A 23,329-nucleotide genomic window follows, 5' to 3' on the forward strand; every position below is an offset into this window, starting at 1 on the left:
CAAAAAAATATAAGAAAAGATAAAAACAACAACTTAAGTCGCCCAGGGCATGACATATATAAAGGCGCTGACGAGACGAGACGAGACGAGAGAAGAGAGAGGACAGGGGAGGAGCATGAGGTGGCAAAGTGACATAGTTCGACTCGTGGGCGACAATAGCGATGCGTTTGCCGTCAGGTTGAACAGCTGGAAAATCCATACAAATTGTCATGCATCAATATGAGATGCGAGAAATTGCCGACAAATTATTGATGAGCGCAGCTTAGCTGGCGACATTTTGTGTCCCTTATCCTGAGCGTAATGCAGCAGTAACAACAATAGAATGCTTGCAAAATGCCAAGTGTTAATCAGATGGTAGGACATGATTGATAGAATGCATAGTAATATCTGTATATGGTGATATAGTGATACACGTGAGGCATGAGGCATGAGGCATGCGGCATGCGGCACAAGACTGTTGTTTCTGCTCTTGTATTATATATGACGAGTTTTTATTTAAGTGCTGCCTGTGAACGTTTCGCACTTGTAATTGCATAATAAAGTGCTGCAAAGTGACGGTCGTGATTTGATGAATACGGGCAAACACTTTCAGCATGCTGCAACACATAATACAGTTACGCACGAAAAAAAAAAAAAATTAAAAGACAGAAAGACTACAAACAAGAGTGGGAGAGTGAGCGAGACAGAGAGAGAGAGAGAGAGAGAGTAAGACTAAAAAAAAAAAAGGCTTGCTCGTTAAAACCCCGTGTGAAGCTGTTCCAATTTGGTCTAAAGCCAAACCAAGTACTTCTCCGCGTTCCCCTCCACCCACACCCATACTATAACACACTTCCACACTCCACTCATCGAGCTTTTATTGTTTCCCATTTAAGCATCTCTTGAATGTTACGAGCGCTCCATAAAAAAAAGGAGAAAAAAAAAAAAACAACGAAAACGGTGATAAAGCAGAAAGACCCAAGCAGATCCTTCTACAACATATGGCTGCCATATACCATCTGAAGTGGTGGCAAGGGGATGTGTTCGTTCCACTGTTGTTGGTAGGTGTGCTTAGGTCTGTATTTACGTATGTACACATATGTCTGTATGTATATCGGCTGTTGGGTAAGGCATAACTTGAGGCGCCGTTTAACTGCAATGCATGTTGGCTTTTTTAATGGCCCATATATGTATGTACATATAGCATACATATGTACATGTATTTTCAAATATATGGCTTATATGCCAACTCATACACAGTTGGCTTTTTTTTTATTTGTTGGCTGTTGGCTGTTAGCTGTTGGTTATATAGCCGGCAGCCTTATTAACCCATTTGCCAACCAGCTAATTTGCGCGTAAAAGTCAACCTCACAGCTTTACTGATATGTGCACAACTTTTTTTTAATGGCAAGGCAATGGATTAGTTTCGCTTTGTTTACGGCTTTAAACTACTATTAAAAACATGTACGTATTTCGTCAAAAACAAATTAAGATATTTTTCATACACTTCATTAAAGTTGTTCTTCAATTTGGTTTTTCACAAATATTTATATTTGCCGGCGACTACTAACTACATTTTCCATTTATTGATTTCAAAAGTCCGAAATCAAAAATAATAAAAATAAAAATTATTACAGATTAGCTGTGTCCAATGTCAATATATTTTCGAATACGAATAAGCCAAGACAAGCCCAATTCAAATCAATAAAATCCAAGGTTAAAACATTGTATAAGACACGCAGTGTATTTAATAAAGCTCAAGTAAAAACAAATAAATATTTTGGTATTATATGTAAAAAAAAGAAAATTCAATTTTAACTGGCACTAACCATAGCAAAAGTTGCGCTGAGTTGCGAAAAGAAGTGAGCTACAATTTGTGGGACCCTTAGCCAATGGGCTATTATCACTAGCCGGGCTGAACGAGCAGATAAGAGCAAAGAACTAAAAAACAAAAACAAAAAATAATCAAGCCCCCAAGAGCCGGTTCAGATCAGCACAGTGAACCCGAAAAGCGCGAGAACAGCTGTTGTTGCTTTGAGGTGGCCTGTTCCACAGCACAGAGCAGTGAGCGAGCGACACGTCATGTCACAGCGCAGAATGAGGAAGAGAAAGAAGGAAAGAGAGAATGAGAGAAAGAGGTAGAGATAGAGATAGCAGCGTCATGAGGCGAAAGAGCTGTTGAGAGAGCGCCTTGTACCATTGATAAACAGCGCCAGCGCTTGTATAAATAGAATGCTCAGCACCGGCATCGATTGATTCGTTCACTCATTCAATGATGGAGCGCTGGCAGAATCGGGTTGCTGTCGTAACTGGCGCCAGTTCGGGCATTGGTGCTGCTTGCGCCAAGCTACTGGTTGCGGCCGGTCTACAAGTTGTTGGCCTCGCCCGGCGCACCGACCGCCTCGAGCAGCTGCGTCAATCACTGCCCGCTGATCAGCAGAAGCGTTTCCATCAGCACGCCTGCGATGTTTCCGCGGAGGCGCAGGTAAACAGCGCCTTTGAGTGGATCGAACAGAAGCTGGGCGGCATCGATGTGCTAATTAACAATGCGGGCATCCTACGGGACGGCCACTTACTGGACATGCCTGTCAAGGACATCAGCGATGTGCTGCAAACCAACCTAATGGGCAGCATCTACTGCACCAAACTGGCGGCAAACAGTATGCGCCGCCGCCAGATGGCCGGGCATTTGTTTTTCATCAACAGCACCGCTGGCCTTGCCGGTTATAATCCAGGACGGGAGGATCCCAGTTTGAATGTGTACACGCCCAGCAAGTTTGCATTGACCGCCGTTCACGAGATTTGCCGACAGGAACTAATCACACAGAAACAAAAGATCAAGACAACGGTGAGTTTTAGTTGAGACAATACAATTGTTCTATGGTGCAAACAAAAGGCACCTTGTGGACAGACACAAAGAGAGATTCAATAAGTGGAATACATGGGTAAGCCAAGAAGCCAACTAAGAGTATTTCAAATTAAAAGATATCTCAGGTATTTAGCAGAAGTCTAGTTAAGCTAAGAGATCGAATAATTACTGTTGAGCCTGCGATGAAATACATTATACAAGTTTAACAACAATAACCAATAACAAATAACCTTAACAAATTGGAAATCTTTGAAGTATGCGAGGGAATTATCGAATATTCTTATCTAGTAAAGATCTAATAAACATGTATACGTCTTAACGAGATAAACGTATTTGAAGGTATATTGTATAATAGACCTTAAACATATATAAAATCTGAAAATGCTTAAGATTGCGATAACAATCACATACATAATCAACAAATATTTTTATTTAGTTTGTTTTTTGATTAATTTTTTTTTTTGTTTTTTTACAGAGCATCAACCCTGGCTGGGTATCTACTGAGATAGTGCCCGACGAGACAAAAGCACAGCTTGGCGATGTTATCTTACAGGCAAACGATGTAGCTCAAGCAGTAATCTATGCCCTCTCTACCCCGCCGCACGCCCAAGTCCAGGAGATAACGCTTCGTGCAGTTGGAGAATGGTACTGATAAGCGATGTGAAGTTCGCACGTGTTTGCAGTTGTTGCCAGTGTCGATGTCTATTGCTGGCATTAGGGTTGTTCAAGCGATGTTATCAACACATAATAATAATCAAATCAGCGCAACGACTCTCTCTTTCTCTCACTCTACCTATCTATCTCTATCTAGCTATCTCTGTCGCTCACTCTCTGTCTTTCTGTGTATCTTGTCTGTAGTTTTCTGTTGTTTGGGCTTCATTTCGATTTTATTATAATTGTAATGATTATGGTCGCTGTTATTATCGCCCGTTACAGTGCAAGAACAACGCTAAATAAATAATTCTGTTTTATAAAGTAATAACCGACTGTGTTGTAACTGCTATTGGGCCCACAAAGGTGGTGGTATTTCAATTGGTTTGACCTACTGTTACATGTGTAACTGACTCGTTAAGCACACATGTTAATTTTTACAACAAGCTGTCTACTGAATTATTAAACAAGTTCTTACGGCTATTGGGCATGACTTGGTTAAACATTTTCAAATAAATCGCTTAATGATCAATATTATGATAGCGCATTATTAACCTCTACACATTATCAATCGATATCATTGTATTTAACTATATTTTATCAACATAATATACATTCGATATACTGTCGCTGTTAAGCACTGGTCAGGATGTTATTGGGCCATACAACCATGTAAATTGGCAAGACAGTAAAACCAACTTTTTGGATTTCCGACGAATTGTACAATTTTTTTCGCCCGCACAACGGCTCAGTGGAAAACGCAAACTTTAAAAAAAAAGCAAAAAAAAACCTTTAACTGACAGTGGAAAGCTGTCGAGGCAGTCTCTTTTCTACTCCAGTGTGCGCAGGACCCACGTCGGTAACCCTTATCGAAAATTGTGAGTGTGATATGTGTGTGATGGGGAGAGAAAGAGCCTGCTTACAACTTGGCAGTTGCTTTGTTTTTTAAGCAGATGAGGCAGCTGCCTGTCTGTCTGTCGGTCTGTCTGTTTCTCCTTATGTCTTCCTGTCTCCCTGTCTGCCTGTGGCATCCAGTTAGACAACTTTTGTCAGCCGCAGCTTTGCACTTCACTTCCCTCATTTCAGGCATTTTGTTTTAATTAAATTTATAACAAATGTCATATAGGACAAACTTTTGACAACAGTGCCACCCATGACACCCTTGCCACTCCTCGCACTTGACAACCCAAAAGCAAAACCAAAATTGCAACACATGGGGGCAAATTGCACTGGCTCTGGGCAAACATTTCCTTGTATGTCGGGGGCAGGCACTAAAGCTTTCGCATTGCCGCCCAACGCAAGCAACTCAATTTTTAAAATATCTACAAAAATGTTTACTTAAATTGTTAGTTTTACCCATTAATATTAATGATGTAAAGCTCTTAAGTAATAATACGACTTTCTTGGTAGCTAACGCTAAAATGAAACGAAATTATATGAACTAATCCTAATCTCAAACGTGAGTTAAAAATATGTTGCGTGCTAAGGTCTACTTAAGCATATACAAAAAAAAAACACAAATGCAAATAATATAACATCAGAACTATCAATAGAAATCCTTGTTATTCAATTTTAATGAAAATTTGATAGTAAAACTAGAGAGAATGTCTTAAAATATTTAGTAAATATTTAAGGGCAGAGTACAGCAAGGAATTCCTGAATTATGTACTCCCGTCTAAAGCATTTATTCTGTTATTTTATTATTATTATTTTTACTTTTTTGTGGATTTAGAAGAGGCGCTGCTAGTCTTTGACATGGTATACAGTAGAGTACTGCACTTGGCTTGTATTTGGCACATGGCCCGTATTCCTGTGGTCAAGCACAAAGTTCCGTCCAGAATGTTGTTCCATTATGTGTGTGATTGCATTTGTATTTTTCAACAGTTTGGCAGCAGAACAAGCTGCTGGTCAGCAGAGTTGAGTGCAACAAAGCATTTCACTTACGTTGGTTGCCCATAATGCCGGGCTTTGTTGCTACGGCTACGGCTACGGCTACGGCTACGCTTCCTGTTATTGACATCTAAGCAACGTACAACAACATTGCATAACCTACCCAAACATACCTCGAATATCGCGAATGCTATTTCAAATATAGCTACAATGAATGAAACAAGCAGTAAGCAACCGTAGACCGTAGACGAATTGCCAAGCAAAATAGGAATATTGATGTGTAAGTAAACAATAAATGAAAATTTAATTTTTTTGTAAGCAGTAGAAGCACAGAATATCTTAACAGGCTAAACAGAAATACACTTATATACATACATATACATATATATACTTATATATATACACTCGTTCTAAACACATTTGCACATGATGACAACAACAAAAAATTGAGCTTACAATTGCCTAAGATTGATAATGGAATACAGTAAAGCTTTTTGTAGACCTACTCTACAAATCTGGTTGCTTTTAGGCTTAAAATAAACTGTTGACACAGTGTCCACAAAAATGTACCACCCACAATAGAAATCAAGTGACACAAGCAACAAATTTGATTGGAAGCATCAAATTATACAAATGTAGTCAATGTCAACGCAAAAGACTTATGATAAAAAGGAAAACTAATGAAACCGTATTGCATTATGATTCATTCAAATGTTTGCAATAATAAAAGTCAGGATGTGATATCGAAAATTAATCATAAACCATCTAATGTTAAGGTGCTCACTTCCTTAAGCTTTTGTGAAGAACTTGAGCAGGTCGTTTGCCGTATAAAAGTGTTGCATAAGAAATATCCGTTTTTGGAGCAGCTCTCTTTTTGCTTTTGCTGCCACACAATTTAGTCACCAACTAACCAACTGAATGCGCAGTGGCACACTATACGACAGCAACTGGCACTAGATTTGGTAGATTTCCGTAGTGGATTCAATTTTCAAATGTGCACTTTTTTGATTAGATATGGGAATTTTCGGATGCGCCGCTTTCAAATTCGGCCCATTTGAATGCAGGCAAACAGTACTATAAACTAATATTCAAATTATTCCACTCCATTTGCCTTGAACATTTTTGACATTGCGAAATGGGTTTTTCTTTGGCAATCAGAACTGTGTTTTTTTTTTATACAAATTTAAGTGGCAAAGTTTGAGGAAGGAAAGCAGAGAAAATTTCATCTTGGCATCAGTAATCAAGTATAAAATTTAATGAAGCACTGAAGTGCAATTGAAAATTGACTATTTGCTGACGATATTACGACGAAGTACTACATGCAAACTGTGTATGCAGTTGAAATATGTGGAATATTCTTTGAAAAAAAAACCTTGTTCGATTATTTAAGTTTTAATTAATTGATTTTGCTTATATGTAACAAGAAATGCTAGGAAAACAAAATGTCTTTATATCCATATATCTTTAGAAACTCGAATAAAATCAAAAGCAAATAGCTTACTTCCCAAGCTGCATACCAAAGTAATATGCCCAAAAATAACACTCGTAACAAGTCAGTTTCTTTAACGAAAATGTTATTCACACAACACCATTACAGGAAATAGAATGTATTTCAAGTTTGCAGAATTTATCTTCGAAATGGACGGATTGACTGGCAGATGAAGGGAACAACGACATGATGGACGCTACACAAATCCAATATTCCTGGCTACTTTCAGTATCAATAAAAATAAATAAGACTGTCCGAGCTAATTCAAGTGAAATTTCCTTTTTACTCTTGACATGTAACACGAGTGGATAATTCTTATATTTGAGGATGAATGTAATATTCTAACGAAGTTTCGTGCAGACCTTCCCTCAGGGTGTCCAATGAACAGCAATGGCGCGAGAAGTGCATTAATTTACAATTTGATTAGAATGAACAAGTATTTAACAAATTTGATGTCCATCACAATCACGATGTTGGTTATTTTCATTAAAATCATTGCTGTTTCACATTGTAAAATGACGTTAGCCCACAAGCTAAGTGGGCGAAACACACATTTACCAACCCAAGCAAATAGAACATGAAAATTTTATTTAGTGCAAAAGCAAAATGGTGGAGCTTATGAGGGCCCAATAACTTTTTGGCTAGTGTCCATAAAAAGGCTGCCCGTAACTACCTATTAGTCTGTTCTGAGACGGGTAAAGCGTTGTGGTGAAAGCTGTTAATATGGAAGAGTTGTACAAAATCCGAGGAAATGTTGTTTTTTGTATGCATGAACTGTTTAGCGATAATTTATGCCCAGTAAAAGGCATGATTTTGAGTAGGAATTAAATATGCAAAAACGCATGAGCCAGCTTGTCTTAAGGTAATTTGTTTTGATCGATACTATGGATAAAATGAAATAAACTTATCTAAGGATGGTACGCGACAGCAAATATTCGAAACTTAAAGTATCCAGCTCTTAAAGTCTCCGGGACGAATATTAAAAAAATATAAGGGCAGTAGCCAATATGCAAGAATTAAAATAAAACAATAGAAGTGAAAGAAAAGTGAAACATATGCATATAAATTGAGCTGTTGCGAAAAGAAATAAATTGGAACGGTGCAGATCACAATGGCATCGATACAATAAAACTAACACTGTGCAAAACAATGCGCATTGAATATTTGGGAAAAGATTCAAAAGTGAACTAAAGATTCAAATCCCATTGTGCTTAGGAAAATATGAAGTTAACCGCTTACATTTGAACTGTCATATTTAAATGTATTTCCTAACCAGAAACCATTTCAATGCAATCATATCAACACTCTGATGTTGGCCAGCAGCTATTGAAACAGCAGGTTGCCACACGCACACACACAAGCACTTATAAAAAATGTTGGAGGTGTAAATGGAGAAAGATGGCGGAAAAGCAGAAAGCGAAAGAAAACGCAGCAGGTGTTGTTGCCTAACGACTGAGCTTCCGTTTCCGCAACTGTGTGGCGCCTGCAGTCAGCTAGACAATGTCGTCATCTTTTATATAATACATTTTGCAATGCTATTAGTAAGGGGTCGACTTTTGTTGCTGTTGCTGTTGCTGTGGCTGCTGTTGCTGCTGCTGTTGCTGCTGTTGCTGTTGTTCCTGCTGTTGCTGTTGTTGCTGCAGTTTGGCGCATTCCGTTCGCTGTCACACTTTTTGTTTGCTTTTGCGTGCTTTGTTGCCGCAATTGCTGCAGTTATAGGAAAATATATGCATTCATATATGGAATACAGTTTGTTTCACAAAGAAAGCATTGCTTCATCATTTTGAAGATGACTTTCGACATTATGCACTCGCTTGTCTTGCGCGCTGTTATTAAAAAGTGCGTAAACGCCGCATTGTGCACAAATGTAATCAACATTACACATAAGCCAACCCGTCACCTCATCTCTGAGGCAGCTCGTTAAATCGAAAAACGCAGCAAGCTATTCAGGTGCATTGAAGCTGTCAGCAGCACGCATCACGTGCATAAGAACGAGCTTCCCTACGGCCCGGCCAAGCCCGGCCAAGCCCGGCCCGGCCCGAAATAAATTCAGCAGAATATAAAGCATAAACCGGAAAACATAAGCAGCGAGCAGAAAAAGAGGAGAAAGGCAACTGTCTGCGTGGCTTTCGACACAAGCCAACGAACTTTCAAGTTTTGTCGAGAAGCTCTCAATGCCACGTTCACACAGAGCCAGCAACAGCAGCTTTTTATGCAATTATTGGGCTGGTATGGTATGGTATGGAAAGTGAAAGATGGCATGGCCTGATACCTCGTTTGTACGAGTGCATGTCATATTTTTTATTTCTCTTTCTTTTTTTTTTTTGCTGGGCTTAAGCTGTGCGTTTTTTGATTGCTTCTCTTCTTTCTACACCTTCCTTTTCCATACATTCCGCAAATACTCTTTTCAATGTTCATCAATTAAGGTTGACCTCAAAAGGTGTGAGTTGCATTAATTTCAATGAATACACAAAACTGGAACACAAGTCTTTCAGGAAACCAACGCTCGATAGCAATGAGATGAATCGACTTCGAAAATTGAATCTATAAAGACGTTTTTTATATGTACTTTTATCTACTATCTACTATCTATTTAAATGGTATTTTGTTCCGAGTTGTGGCAGTTTGACCCATTAAGTAATTACGTCATAAACAATTTTAATATTATAGGACGGCTGCTTTCACAACTTCAGCTTACCCTTTTTTAAATCACATATTTTTTTTTTGACTACAGGGCATTTAAAAACAAAGAAAAGTAAACGCAAATGTTCCTGCAGCAAATAAAAGGAATTATATAAAGTTGCAGCAGTGCAAACTTGTTATGAAGTTCTTAATTTCGAATGGGGAGATGACGTGATTGGACTGTCTATAAAGTTGCCAAAGTGCAAAAGTTTGTGCCACCGGCCAGCAGGGAGTACTCAAAACCAGCTAATTGTGAATCCCTGACTGAACGGATTGCTGTGAGTTCTGCACTGAGTTATTTTTGTACTCGTATTATTATTTAAAATGCCAATTACAGCAGCTGTCAGTCATAACAGAGAGGAACAAAAAAACAAGGCCGGATTCTTTTCAAACCTGACTGAAAACAACAAAATTATATTTCAATTACGAAAATGTTTTTCTTAAAATGCATTACAAATTAAAAATATAGCTAGGGGCGGGAGAAATAAATATATATGTAAGTTTGGAATGCATATGGTAAAGAGGATTTTCAAACCTATCTAAAAATAAATCTCAGCTCCGTCAACCAATCGAAGCTAATTGATAGATAATAAAGTCAGTCTATATTATTATAATAAACAATAGATAAGATAAACTTTTTCAGATATGCATTGTTTTGAGTGATACTTACGTCATTATATAGGAGATAAGTAAGATTGATGAGTGTTGAGTAAATTTAATCAGGTAAATCCATAAGCACGGTTTATTATATCTAAATTAAATTATTACCGAATGATGACACTCTGATAAGTGAAAGCGAAATACTTTTAAAATAATCAACAGATACGTGAATTTCCCAAATTGTAAATCAATTTCTATTCATTTTAGTTGAACGCATTTAATAAGAGAATAAAACAGCAGAAACTCGAAATACCATCAATAAGATTACATATAAAATGCGACTACTAATCTAAATCACTTAAAATCGACAACTAATTCCACTTACTTAAGGCCAGCAAAGTATTCCTGGAGAACACAAATACTACTAAAGCTATGTACATTAAGCATGAACATTAGCTGAAGAAAAATCTATAAATTAATAGTAAAACACTCATTACAAAACTGTAAATCGAAACTGAATTCAATTGGCAAGCGAATCGCATATAAGCACCAGGCAGAAATATTAACTGCAGGAATTTATCAATGTCATTTGAAGATTCGAATTGACAGTCAAAGAAATTGCATATGAATAGAATAATAATTGATTTTATAACGACATAAATGGTAACGAAAGAAAGAGCTGTGTGTATATATGTGCACATATATGTATGTGTATATATATATATGTATATATAATGGCAAATGTACACTTCAGAGTTGTCCGCTCAGCTAGGCCAGAACCAAAGCATTGGTCACTCAAGCCACAAGCTGAAAAACTACTTACGCCCCACTAGACAGAAATTAGCTTAAGTACTACACAACAAAGATAAACAATAATATGTTTGTGTGTGTGTGTGTGAGTGTGTGTGTGTGTGTGTGTGTGTGTGCGTGCTGTGAATGAATATATTTTCGAAAGTATTTTTGAGTAGACTTCGAGCTTTGCGTATATTATCTTTTTCAAATTTTCATTTCATTTGACGTCACTGATGTTTGGATTGGCCTTATACGGTTTATGGTGCCCCGGATCTGATTCAGAGCTGTTGTTATATTCAATTTTTTTGTATTTTGTGTTTTGTTTTATTGATTGCGCACATTTAAAAATCAATCAGCCAAACAGATTCGGTAGGGCACATTGACTGAAGTTTTGTTTATTTGTTCATTTCCCAGCTGCCGGTTTTTTTTTTATATTTTTTTTTTTCGACACGGTGAAACACTCTGTGCCTAATGGGCGGAACACAAGTGCCAAATTGCCAATACGATTTTTTCATGAGGCACTACTTACACTTGAGAATGCTAAATTTCACTTCAATGCTATCTTTTGAATACATAGCTCAATTTAAATATATATATATATATTTTAAAATACAAATTTAAGTATTCATAAGCAATGTATATACATTTTACGAACATAAAATAATCGCAAACTTTTAAATATTGTTTACATATATAATATTTTTAATTTCAATTACTCATTGCTAAAAACAGCATCAGGCATGAAAGTCGGTTAAGTTTTGACATTTTTAAATGCGTTTACATTTTAAATTTAGAGGTTTGTGAACTTTAAATGTCAAAATGTCCGAAATTCTATCCCACTTAAGCTTGAAATTAATTATTGATTTTATGACATATTTCGATATTTAGCTGTCATTTACTCTGTAAACATGAATCGATTTTGAGGCGTGTTCTTTAAATTGGTTGTATGGACATTATTGGCATTTAAAAGTATTTAGCTTCGTTTTCCCTGAGTAATGTATTATAAACTCACTTACTTTAATTGTAATAAATTATGTAGCAAGTTTATAAAGGCTTTATAAAAACGGAGAGTCCGTTTCAAACATTATCCGCCCAAGTTACCAAAAAAGACTGCTCGATGAGGAGATACTCTGCACACAAATCTTTACTTGTCTTAAGGTCTGTCAAAAAGATAGACAGACATGTCTAGATCGACTTGTCTGTTCAAATTAATCATGTAGATCGGTGCATATATGTACAATATGTAAATTTGCAAACTATAAGAAAATATGCCAGTCAATAATAAAGTGAATACTTCTTAGTCGCTCTTAATTTCAGCGCAACTGAGCTCCACCCCTCGGGGCCGTTTCTGCTGCTGAGGTCTGCTAGCTAGGCAGCTAACTGCAGGCAATTTTTCTACTTTCCACATCATTAGTTTTCAATGGATATTGTTTACTGTTCCTTTTGCTGCTGTGGCTGGGTTAAATGTCCAGGGCATAAGAAAATTTCCGAACTGTTCACCCGCATAAGCAAATAAACTTATAAATTGGCCAATGTGAAAACGTAAACCATACAAAAGGGAAAAGAGCAGAAGCGTCTAAGTTCATTGGCAGCTATAAATCAAAAACAGGGGCTATTTAATAGGCGGGGCCACTGAGACTATTGGCCACCTGCAGCTGCCTTCGTTAGAATTAGTTTTCTTATTTGACTTTAGTCACAGGACAACAAGAAGAAGAAATGAACAACAAAAATGAACTCGCGTCGTATGACCAACGTTCCCAAAAGTTGTTGAGTGTCTGGCAATCATGCACGAGCGACGCAAAGGCATTCGAAGTGCCATACCCCAACCCTCTCAGACCACAGTGTCTCTTTTGGACACTGTGTATGCCCGGGGACCTGTTGTCAGAATCAGCATCAGCCACTGAAGCAATGCAGAGCAAAACACAAACAGGAACAATTACGTGCAAACAAAAGTACAGCAACAAAATGGTGCAAAGAAAATACGCAAAAAGAAAATATAAAAAGAAAACAAATAAAATTATTTTTTCTGCGAATCTCTGGGCAGCCAATAAGGCAAATCAAGCAAATCAAAAAGAAAAAAAAAAAAACATGAAATGAAATCAGAGCAAATCGAAAACATCAGTGCCGCAGGCTCATGTCGCATATTTGTGGACATCAGCCGACTAATGGTCTTCATTTTTTCTATACCCTGTACACAAAAAAAAATAAAATGAGTATAAAGGGTTTAATGAAGTTCCTTAAGTGTCTAAAACAGGCAGAGTCTTAAGTCTGTGCGAGCATAAATGTCTCAGAATTTGAAAAGCTAGATACTTCATGAAATGTGTTAAAGTTAATATCAACAAATAAATTGGTTTTCATTTGATCTGCCAGTCGGACAGTCCCGACTATGCTCTAGTTTTTACTGATTTTTATTTCTATATTTATGTATTCATTTATTTTTATTATTATTTCTATTTATCTTTTTTTTCTTTTTCTATTTTATTTTTTATTTATTTTTTTTTTTTTGTGGCTGGAGACGTGCCATTTCCCACGCGATAAGTATAACGATTTTCTATCGCTCGAATCACCGAATCGAATGCACATTTTACAATTCAAATGACGGGCAATCATTCATCCACATTCGCATTCCCAATTGAAAAAGTGTGGGTGTAGTCAATGCCACTTAATAATTCATCTTAAGCGTCAGGCAACCGCATCTCGTATCTCACTGATTGTATAATTGTCAGAGAGGGAAAGATGAGAGCTGGAAGGGACTATGAAAATCAATTGAACAGCTCGTCAACAGAACAGTGTTGATAACTGGTCGAACTGTTTTCCCATCGCAATGCATAAGCAACTCTACTGATGGTGATTTCCTTCTGTCAACGCTGGCGAGAGCGGCAGAAATTTGCCCATTATAAGTATTGAATATTTTTATTGCTCGTCATTTGACTTGATGGCACTTTTAGAAACTTTTTATAGGGCTTGGGGGTGCCGAGTTTTTCAGATCAATTTAAAGTTATAAGGTTCGCTTTCGAATTCTGCTGTCAAAGTTTATGTTAATTGCAAAAAGGTGAATTCTACTCAAATTTCAATCATCTGACGTCTGTTAGCGAAACGTTGAAATTGTGGCAGCAGTCAGGTAAAACTAATGAATAAGTTAATTTGGTTTTCGTTGACTCATTATGCTTAAACTTTAACTAGTTTCATAGAGGTAAACATAATTGAATCAAATCACAAACATATGCACATATATCGAAACACATATATGTGAGAGAATTAATAAAATTATTAATCTGTATGAAAAGAATCCAAGTAAATTTCTGTTTATATATTGCCAAGTCATGCAAACATTTTGATCAAATTTTGTATTGAAAGAGATGTCTCCGACCCGATAAGGTATGAATTTGAATCACTATATCATACAGCTGTCAGAGGACCAATCGATATCAATATCCGAACCAAGCTGACTCATTTACATTGGATTACCAGATCATATACTATAAATGTATATCCGTCCATTTCTGAAATTTGAAATAAAATTCAAATATAAAGTACGGTCTGCAAGCGTCTGTATTTTTTCGACGTATCTAAGATAGCCAATCTTTAAAAAATGTCACTCGAAGTTTTGCACTTACTTTATTTTTTTTTTTTTTTCATGCAAACCACTTTGACTAATTGGTTGATATTGAATTGAATTGGTTGCAATCGTCGAGTGGACAAGCGTAAATTTCAATGGCATGCATTTTTACCACAAGCAAACAAGCTAAAGTCAATCCTAATTAAATCAAAGCACTCAGAAAGTCCATGCACACAAACAAATGACCACGAAAGGACATATGATTTTTATAGCATACTTTTGTGGGCATTTGAACCTGATAAGCCGGTGCAGAGAGTAAATTTGCCGTGACTGTTTCTATTTATGTATTCATGTTACTCTTATAATAATATCAAATAATGTTACTCCTTTCGTTAATGAAACTCTTTCTATTACTCTTCGATTTTTAATTTTTAATGTTAATGATTTTCTTTGAATATAATTGAATTTAATTTTTTTCAGTTACCAACCTACCAACTACGTATTACCATTCCATTGCTGTTTTTAAAATCTCTAATAATTCTACTATACTACACAGGCCACTGTTGTGAAATAATACTAAAATCAAAAATCCAGGCAGCATAGACGGAAATTAAAATTTGTGGCTAAGGAAAAGTGTCAGATCTTAGTCTAAATGATGTTTAATGTGTCCGCTTGACGCTCGACAGATGCAAAGAGTCCCAAATACGAATCTGCTACTCACCCCCAACAGAACACTTGTTCTATGTAACTAATGGAATTCTGCACTTCAATGCCAACTAATATATAAATATATATATATATCTGCTAACGCAGTGATTTTGCTTATCGAGATGCTGTGCATTTTTAAGTATCACTACCCGCCAACTGTTCACAGACTTTAAGACAACAGATTCACGAACTAAACCAGTTAATATTTCAGTTTGTCTATTAGACTAATATTCACTGTTATTGTACAGCTTTGTTTAAGTTGAGTTTGTATGATAAAGAAAAGAAAATAAGGAACGAAAGTCATCTTAATATTTTTGTATTTTAAATAATTGATACAAACATAAGTAGAAAGTTATTACATTTCTTTTTTTCAGCGTTGATCCCTAAATATTTTATGACATCGTTTAAATTTTGTGGTTGTTTTTCTCATATCTACCAAACATCAATAAATGTAAATACCGCTCGTTTGGCTTACAACAAATCAATATTATACTTAAATTAAATTTCGTTTTGTGTATGTTTCACGAGAAAATAAAGCAAATGCCCAAACGACAACAATCTCATGCACATGAGCTGCTGCTTAGGATGTGGTCCCTTGTTTTTGCCCACCTCCCAATGCTCACGCTGCTGCTGCTGCTGCTGCTGCTTTTCTCTGACTCATTTCCCTCCCTTTTCAATATATTATTTATATTTCATTAAATATTAATGCGATTGTTGAGGAGTTGGGTTATTTGTACACCCTGTAATATTGTGCAAATGGGATATACGTGATAAGCACATCATTTTAGTTTCTGTCAATTTTAATAATTTTACTAAACAAGTATTATCTATAAGTGTGTTAAACCAACATTGTATAAAGTGATTTTATATTTTTATTTTTTTTCGATTATACATACCATATTTTAAGGCTTTGTTTGGTTAAAATCTGTTTTAAATCTGGTAGGTAAATTTTATTCTTTTTGTCTTGCTTTTAATGTATAATTTGCCCCTTCACCAGCAGCAGTGTAACTGGGAACTTCCCAGCCCTGCCTCCCAATTGTGCTGGGTATGGATTGTTGATGGTGTTTGGGCTACTCTGGTGTGGTCGGGTTTGGTTGAATTGTGTTGGGCTTGCTTGGATTTGGTCCAGTCTGGTTGCCTCTGGTGTGTATGGTATGATGTGGTCTGGTCTAGTTAAACAAAAGGCGAAGGACTTACAAAAAGCAAACAGTGAAATGAGCAGCAGCCACTGGCAACAGCTACAATAATAACAATACACACACAACACACACACACACACAGCGGCAATTATAAAATAACAAAAATGTGGCCTAGCTTGAAAGGGTAAAAGGAATTATTGAGGGGGCTGCTGTTTTTCTTTCTCTTTTTCTTTTTTTTCTGCCTTGTTGCCAGTTTGCTTCAAGCAGCTGATTTCATTATTCATTTGAAAATAAGCCTCTGTACCTAGTACAGATGAGAGAGCCAAAGCTATAAGCGAGTCGGAAGCGCTGGGAACTTTATGCTGACTCAGCATATATTCTCCCCTCATCTCTCTGCCCCTACCGATTTTCATAAGTCTCGTACAATTAGTGAAATTGGTCTAATTATGGAAATTGATGTGCATTGCAATTCAAATTGATTTTTGAGCAATTTTTCAATTAAAATTGTAATAAACAACCTATATAATTCGATTGTTATATTCATCGCTACAGTCATAAGCGCATTCAATGAGAAGGTATGGACCATCGCAATGCGGCATCCCATAAAATTGTTTAGCCTGAAGTCAATGTCGCCACAGCAAAAGTTCAGTGACACGCAAAGAGGCAGCAGCAGAAAACGGCCTTTTTTCTATTTCCCCTATTTGCCACATTGCTGCGGTTATGCTGGCGTAGATTTTCTAGACGATTGCGTGCCAGTTATGAAGCTACTACAACAACCACTCCTTGCACCCTCTATACCCATTATACACAGGCCAACAACACTCAATGTTCTTGTCTCATACCGCACTCAATTCTCACTCTCCCATGAGCACCATTGACACTAGTGTTGATAAGTTGGGCAATTGTCAAAGTTGTTGAGTGGCAGATTGGGAGGACTGAATTTGTGAATTTACGCTCAACACAATTTTAATGGCAATCGAACATCGGACACCGGACATCGGACATAATCATAATTAATAAATCATACGTCATTAAATGTCCAAATAACCTTAGCAAATAACACACAATTGGCCTTCAGTTCATTTAATTAATAATGTAACATTCCATTTCTTTTGATGTTTATTTCACGTTCATATTAGAATCACGTTCATTACATTTATCGATCCTCAATTGCATGGAGCGCATTACATTAATCGTTTATGTTATAATGAATTGTGTTAAAGATAATTATCAAAAAAGAAAATTTCAGATGCCGTCGACAAAATTCTGCATATTTATAGGATTTGCATAGATTAACACGACTTTTAAACTCGGATTATTATTTTTGTGGAATTATATTTAACTTAAACTGTCAACAATTGTTTGTATTAATATTGGTTCAATACACTTTGATATATTGGGCTCTGCAATTTTCGATACACTGTCTGTCCGTCGGATTCGTTAAAAAATGTCTTTATTATATTATCTTTTAATAATATTGCAGCAACACCAGATTGCCCAAACAGCAGCAACCACAATAGAAACAAATTAATTGAAAATATAAATGTAATTTGTTGAAATGCGCAAAGCTTTGAAATTTTGTCATTAATTATTGGCGCACGTCAGCGAATTTATTATTACAAGGCGTCGAAATTAATTACATAGCTCCCAATTGGCCCACAGCAACGTCTAATAAACACAGGAGCTCAAATAGACCAAATGGGATTTTTGTGTATTTATCACTTGTGGCAACCAATCGCACACTTTTCCTTATTTGACTTAGTTGACTTCGACTTAACTATCTCGTGTTAAATTTTGGAGCACACACACAATGAAATTCGCTGCACCCCTCGGCTTCTTATTTAAATCCATTTCCTTAATTACAAGCTTTAAATGTCTCAAAAATATATCAAAATATCTTTAAATTGAGTATGCTTAATTACCTCAGAAATGTACAAAAAAAAAAAAAAATGTTGGTATTTTGATAGCAATGCTGGCAATGTTGACTATAGAAGTTGCTGTTGTGCAATAGTTAATAATAAGTGAATAGCCTAATTGCCATTAGACTGGAGTCATCTAAAATTATTAGGCAGAACCGATTTCTCACACCACAAACAAGAACCATTTGTGAACAGTGTATACGAGTATTCATGATTAATATATGTACAGTGTATATGTATAGGAATCGAAGAGCCTGCATGGATAAAAATATACATTAGTAAAGTGGGCATAATTTGTGCAACACTTTCAAAATAAAAATGTCCCACTCTCATTTCATCTATATATTGCGCTCTAGGCGTGTGTGCAAGTCAAGTGTACGTTATGGGCAATTAAAATAAAGCGTTTGCCTTGCATATTAAAAAGCAGCGGAAATTAAATTGCCGGAGAGGAAAACCGGCGAAACCACTACAAAGCGTCAGTATCTTTCATTGATGATTCTGAGTGCGAGCGCCCAGCACTCGACGACCACTGGAATGGTCTTGGTTGCTGCTCCACTGAAATGTACACGTATATATATAAAAACAGTTTTTGTTTTTTTTATTTACTTTGAGGATTTTTGACTCGACTCATACTTTCTCTCTCTCTCCCTCTTTCTCTCTCTCTCTCTCTCTCTCTCTCTCTCGCTGCTCTTAATTTGTGTACCATGCTGACATTTAATTCATTTAAATTTCGCACAAAGCGAAGTTTCTTGTGCTGTCGGTTGATGTGGTTTCGACGCGTTTTAAAATCATTAAAACAACAAATATATACTATTCGATAGAGTGAGAGAAGAATAACGTTTGTGAGCGTGAACCGGCTCATATAACAGCCAAAAAATAATTTACACAAAATATATAGTCGTTTACCTTTTCATTAATACCAAAAATTATTTATGGGAAATGCATGAATGAAAAATTGCACTAAATAACTAATTTGAATTCTTTTTCAGTGTGTGTGTTTTTTTTTAATGATTTCACAATTTTAAAAAAATATATTTATATATATATATATATATATATATATATATATATATCATAGTTATTAGATCGACCCACTCTATTAGATATATTTGGAGTCATTCATGTGGCAGCATCGAAAATGTTGCGCTGCCATATGACCAACTCTTGCTGGCGTGGACATCATTTTCACAATGCACAAGTTTTATGCATAATTTATCAATTATGTGGACGCGCACAAAATTTGATAACATACTTTGCAGCTTACACTTTTAATATGCTCAGCACGAATACGAAGTCCACACACCTCCTCCAAGTATAACGCTCAGCATGAGTAACGACTAAGAGATATGCTGTACAAGGCTGTTAAATATAATAAATTGATTAAAACACTGTCTTATTGCCACATAACCGTACACAGTTGATAAGTTTATATGCCTGGCTGGGGAAGGGTCACAAAAAAATGTATATATATATATATATATATCACTTGAACATTAAAATTCGCTTTCTTTCAGATTTTAATGGATATAGGGTGTAATAATAAAAACAAACAAACAGACAGCAACAAGCTAAATTGCATTATTTCCGTAACGCCAGTCGGGGCAACACCGAACACGTACATGGAAAATCAAGTTAAAAGTTAAATGGACCGCAACAGGTGCGAGGACCACGCCTTGCCTTTGTCAACAACAGCAACAAGGAAAATGAGTACGACAAACGTTCCCATAATGACCAAATTAGTGGCCTTTTTGGCCGACAGCGCATCTGTATCTGTATCCCAATCACTCCTCTCACTCTGTCTCTGTCTCTGTCTCTTTCTCTGTCTGTGTTTTTGTGCTTTGTGTGTCGCTTGGGGTGCTGCTGTTTTTGTGGGCGTGCTGTGCATGAGGGCGTTGAGTAGTCTACTTGTGGTAGGCCCAACCAGCACAAAAATAAAAAAAAATAAAACTCCAAATCCCCACAGATCCTTGTCCCGCGACGCCCACAGACACACACAGCAAACTAACCGAATGTTAATTGAAAGAGGGCACGAACCGGCCCCAGCCAGGTAAGTCCCGGCGAGGCGGTAAACATTGGTTGGAACCAAAACTTTAATGGTTGTTCTTGTTGTTGTTATGGTTGTTGTTGTTGTTGTTGTTATGGTTGTTGTTTTGATTGTTGTTATGCTCGCAGGCATTTTTGGCTTTTTGCACGTATGACAAAAGTCACACAAGTTGTCAACTTTCTAATACTCTAAACAACGAGTAAACCTTCATAAAATCAAGTCAAAGTTTGCTTCAAGACATGGCTAACAACACAGTTCACACTCATCTAACTAAACTTTATGACAGCTTTGTAAAATCCAGTTAAAGTTTGTGCAAGGCTTAACTAACAGTTAAGGTTAAACAATCAATGTAAAGCTTCCATTATGAGAACTGAAAATTTGTGTTTTCGAACACGCAATACACAAAAACCAAATACAAACTGAGGTACAAATTAGTTAAGGTTGTTGCTCTGATGGTTTTTAGATTGACTACGTTTTATATTCAATTTGGTTTCCATCTCCTTTTCTTTTCTTATATTTAGTCTTATATTTTAAGTAAATGCTTATGAAAATTAGTTGCAGGCGTTTTTTTTTTAAATTTATTACACCCTTTTTGAAGTTATTAATTTCTTTAAATTATTTATGTTTTTTTTTTTTTTTTGTTTTTTTGGTCTTAATGTATAGTGTACTCAAGAGATCGTGTTGCACACATCTTTAACGATTTATTTTTACTTTTTGGCTGCTGTTATTTACCGTTCATTTTGTGCCGTTGCTTTGCTCTCTTTTTCTGGGGCTGTTACATATTTCTAATTTAAAAACTTTTTGCCGCTTGTTGCGTTGACTTTTGTCGCCGGCGCGGTTATTTTGTTTTTTTTTTTTTTTGTTCTTTATTTGTTGTTTGTTCTGGTTGTTCTTAAAGCCAACTTGCATTATTGACGAACCGACTTCAAGTGAAAATCGTCAAATATCGCACAGCCAACTTCAGAGCCAGCATTTTCATCAACACACTTTAAAGTTGGGGTCACACATTGGCAATGCAATTTATTTTGGCCCGGCAACGTTGACGGCCCGCTCCCCTTGTTGCCGCTTTGGTCCGCAATGCAATGCGCGGAGCGCGTCGAGTTATGCCACAGTTGAAAGTTATTAAAAAGTCTGACAGAAGTCAAAAGGTGTTTTCAAATGCCATTTGTGAACAAGCTGACAAATCCGTAAAATGCCAAAAAGTGACGGAAACAGCACAAGTAGACAAAGAGAGAGAGAGAGAGAGTGAGAGAGAGAGTGAGAGAGAGAGGGGGCTAGTGGGGGCTCTGCGCTAGTGGATAGCAGAGTTGAGTGAAAAACATTTGCATTTTTAAATTAGTTTTGGGGCCAAACTCGAAGATGCTGCAATTTTTTCAAGCAACTCAAATGATTTATGAGTGCTGCCATTTTATTTCAAATTCCGACAAATTGTCCGAAGCTGCTTGAGTAAGCAATAATTAGTGGAGTGATCGAGCCGACAAGCAATCACACAAGTTGGCATTCCTCATATCCATAACTAGCATAACATTTTCAATTGAATATTAAATGTTATTCGCCACTCACTTTAAAACAATTTTTGACTTGCAGCCAGAAAAACCAGCGGCAGCTAAGTGAACGACTCAGTACATTAAAACTGAGCGCTGCCGAGTGACCTACACTCCTGGGACCTGGGGGCATGAGGCAGGAGCTGCTCTCAAACCCTGGAGGCATTCGCTTTGATATGGAAATGAGAGAATCTTGCAATAGCAAATCTACCACAAGCGCTGTACTCTGCTGGTGACTATACCAAATTAAGCTTAACAGGAAAAAAAGTGAAACATACACAAAAACAAAATAAATAAATAAAGAAAATGCTGTGAAACTATTTTTGGAGCACTTTCTACACCAATAACCAGTTGAGGTGTGTACCTTAAGCTGCAGCTTAAGAAGCTTCTAAACAGATTTGAGGAGCACCTAAACAAATGTTGAAGAACTGATTTCAGTGATAGAAGCAAAACAAGAATTACTTTTACAGAAAACAATTAAAATGTATGAAATACTCATGGTGAAGCCTCAGGTTGCAAGTTATACGAATTGAGAAGCTTCATGCAACCCTTTTAATTTCATCAGTTGTGCAACAAACTTTATGTTGAATAATATTCACTTTGTAGCTCAACACTTGATGGCATTTATCAATTTCCATTTGTGTGCGGCTTAAATCGGAGCTCGGAAATTTGCAAATTTTGTAATTTTAAAGAAATCTCTACGTTTTATCTAGACTTTCATTAATATTGATATTTTGCACTTGAGCCCTCACAACATATAATCAAAAACCAACGAGATTTGAGCAAAACTTTTCCACAAAAATCAAAATCAAAATCAAAAAAAAATTACAAATTTAATGCAAACCGAAGGCTTCTTGCTGGGTTTAACTAATTGTTGGCACTTTTTTGAAGAATACTTCAGAGCTAGGCAACTAAAATACTAAAGATACCAGGCAATATTGAATGACAGTGTTTATTAAGCTACCTCGGGCTTTGATGCATAGAACCAAGTTTTCGAAAGTGGCCTGAAAAGTGTGAAACCTTTTTTCGGCCCCGAAGTATTTACATTAAAATGCGCCACAACGCCCAATTTACAGGCAGTTAACGAGCTTTATTTATGGCGCAACACTTGACGGCGACACGAGCACAATGGCAACAAGAGAATGGGGCGCTAAGTCGTTAGTCGAGGAGCTTGAGCAAACGCCAGGAGCGGATTCAAGACCCGCTACCACAGTTGAGACACTGAGTCTGCTGTGGGCGGTCTTTGGCATTAGCAAAGAAATTAAAGTACAAATCCCTTTGGGTGACACTAACCGCAGCTGTGACGAGGCCAGACCAGACACACGCACACACACACACCGAGTGAGAGAGAGAGAGAGAGAGAGACAGAGACAGAGCGAGGTAAAATAAGACTGAGCTTGGAAGTGAACGAGATATAGCGAGCGAGCGGCAAAAGTACACTGACTCTGCTTGGCGTAAATAACAAAA

General features: G+C 36.8%; 2 protein-coding genes across 2 annotated transcripts in view; one reads left to right on the forward strand and one right to left on the reverse strand.

Annotated features, from left to right (window-relative positions):
- LOC6565297 (eye-specific diacylglycerol kinase) overlaps nt 1-23,329 on the reverse strand; it is a 118,435-nt gene that overhangs the window by 54,867 nt on the left and 40,239 nt on the right. The gene's annotated exons all lie outside the window — the stretch shown is intronic.
- LOC6565294 (farnesol dehydrogenase) lies at nt 2,232-3,824 on the forward strand. The gene is made up of 2 exons (XM_001991378.3): nt 2,232-2,824; nt 3,321-3,824. Exons 1-2 carry the CDS (start codon nt 2,249-2,251, stop codon nt 3,495-3,497), a joined length of 753 nt encoding a protein of 250 aa, XP_001991414.2. The 5' UTR covers nt 2,232-2,248; the 3' UTR covers nt 3,498-3,824.

The sequence above is a fragment of the Drosophila grimshawi genome, unplaced genomic scaffold, assembly GCF_018153295.1.
Source record: "Drosophila grimshawi isolate 15287-2541.00 unplaced genomic scaffold, ASM1815329v1 contig_848, whole genome shotgun sequence".
Classification (NCBI taxonomy): Eukaryota; Metazoa; Arthropoda; class Insecta; order Diptera; family Drosophilidae; genus Drosophila; species Drosophila grimshawi.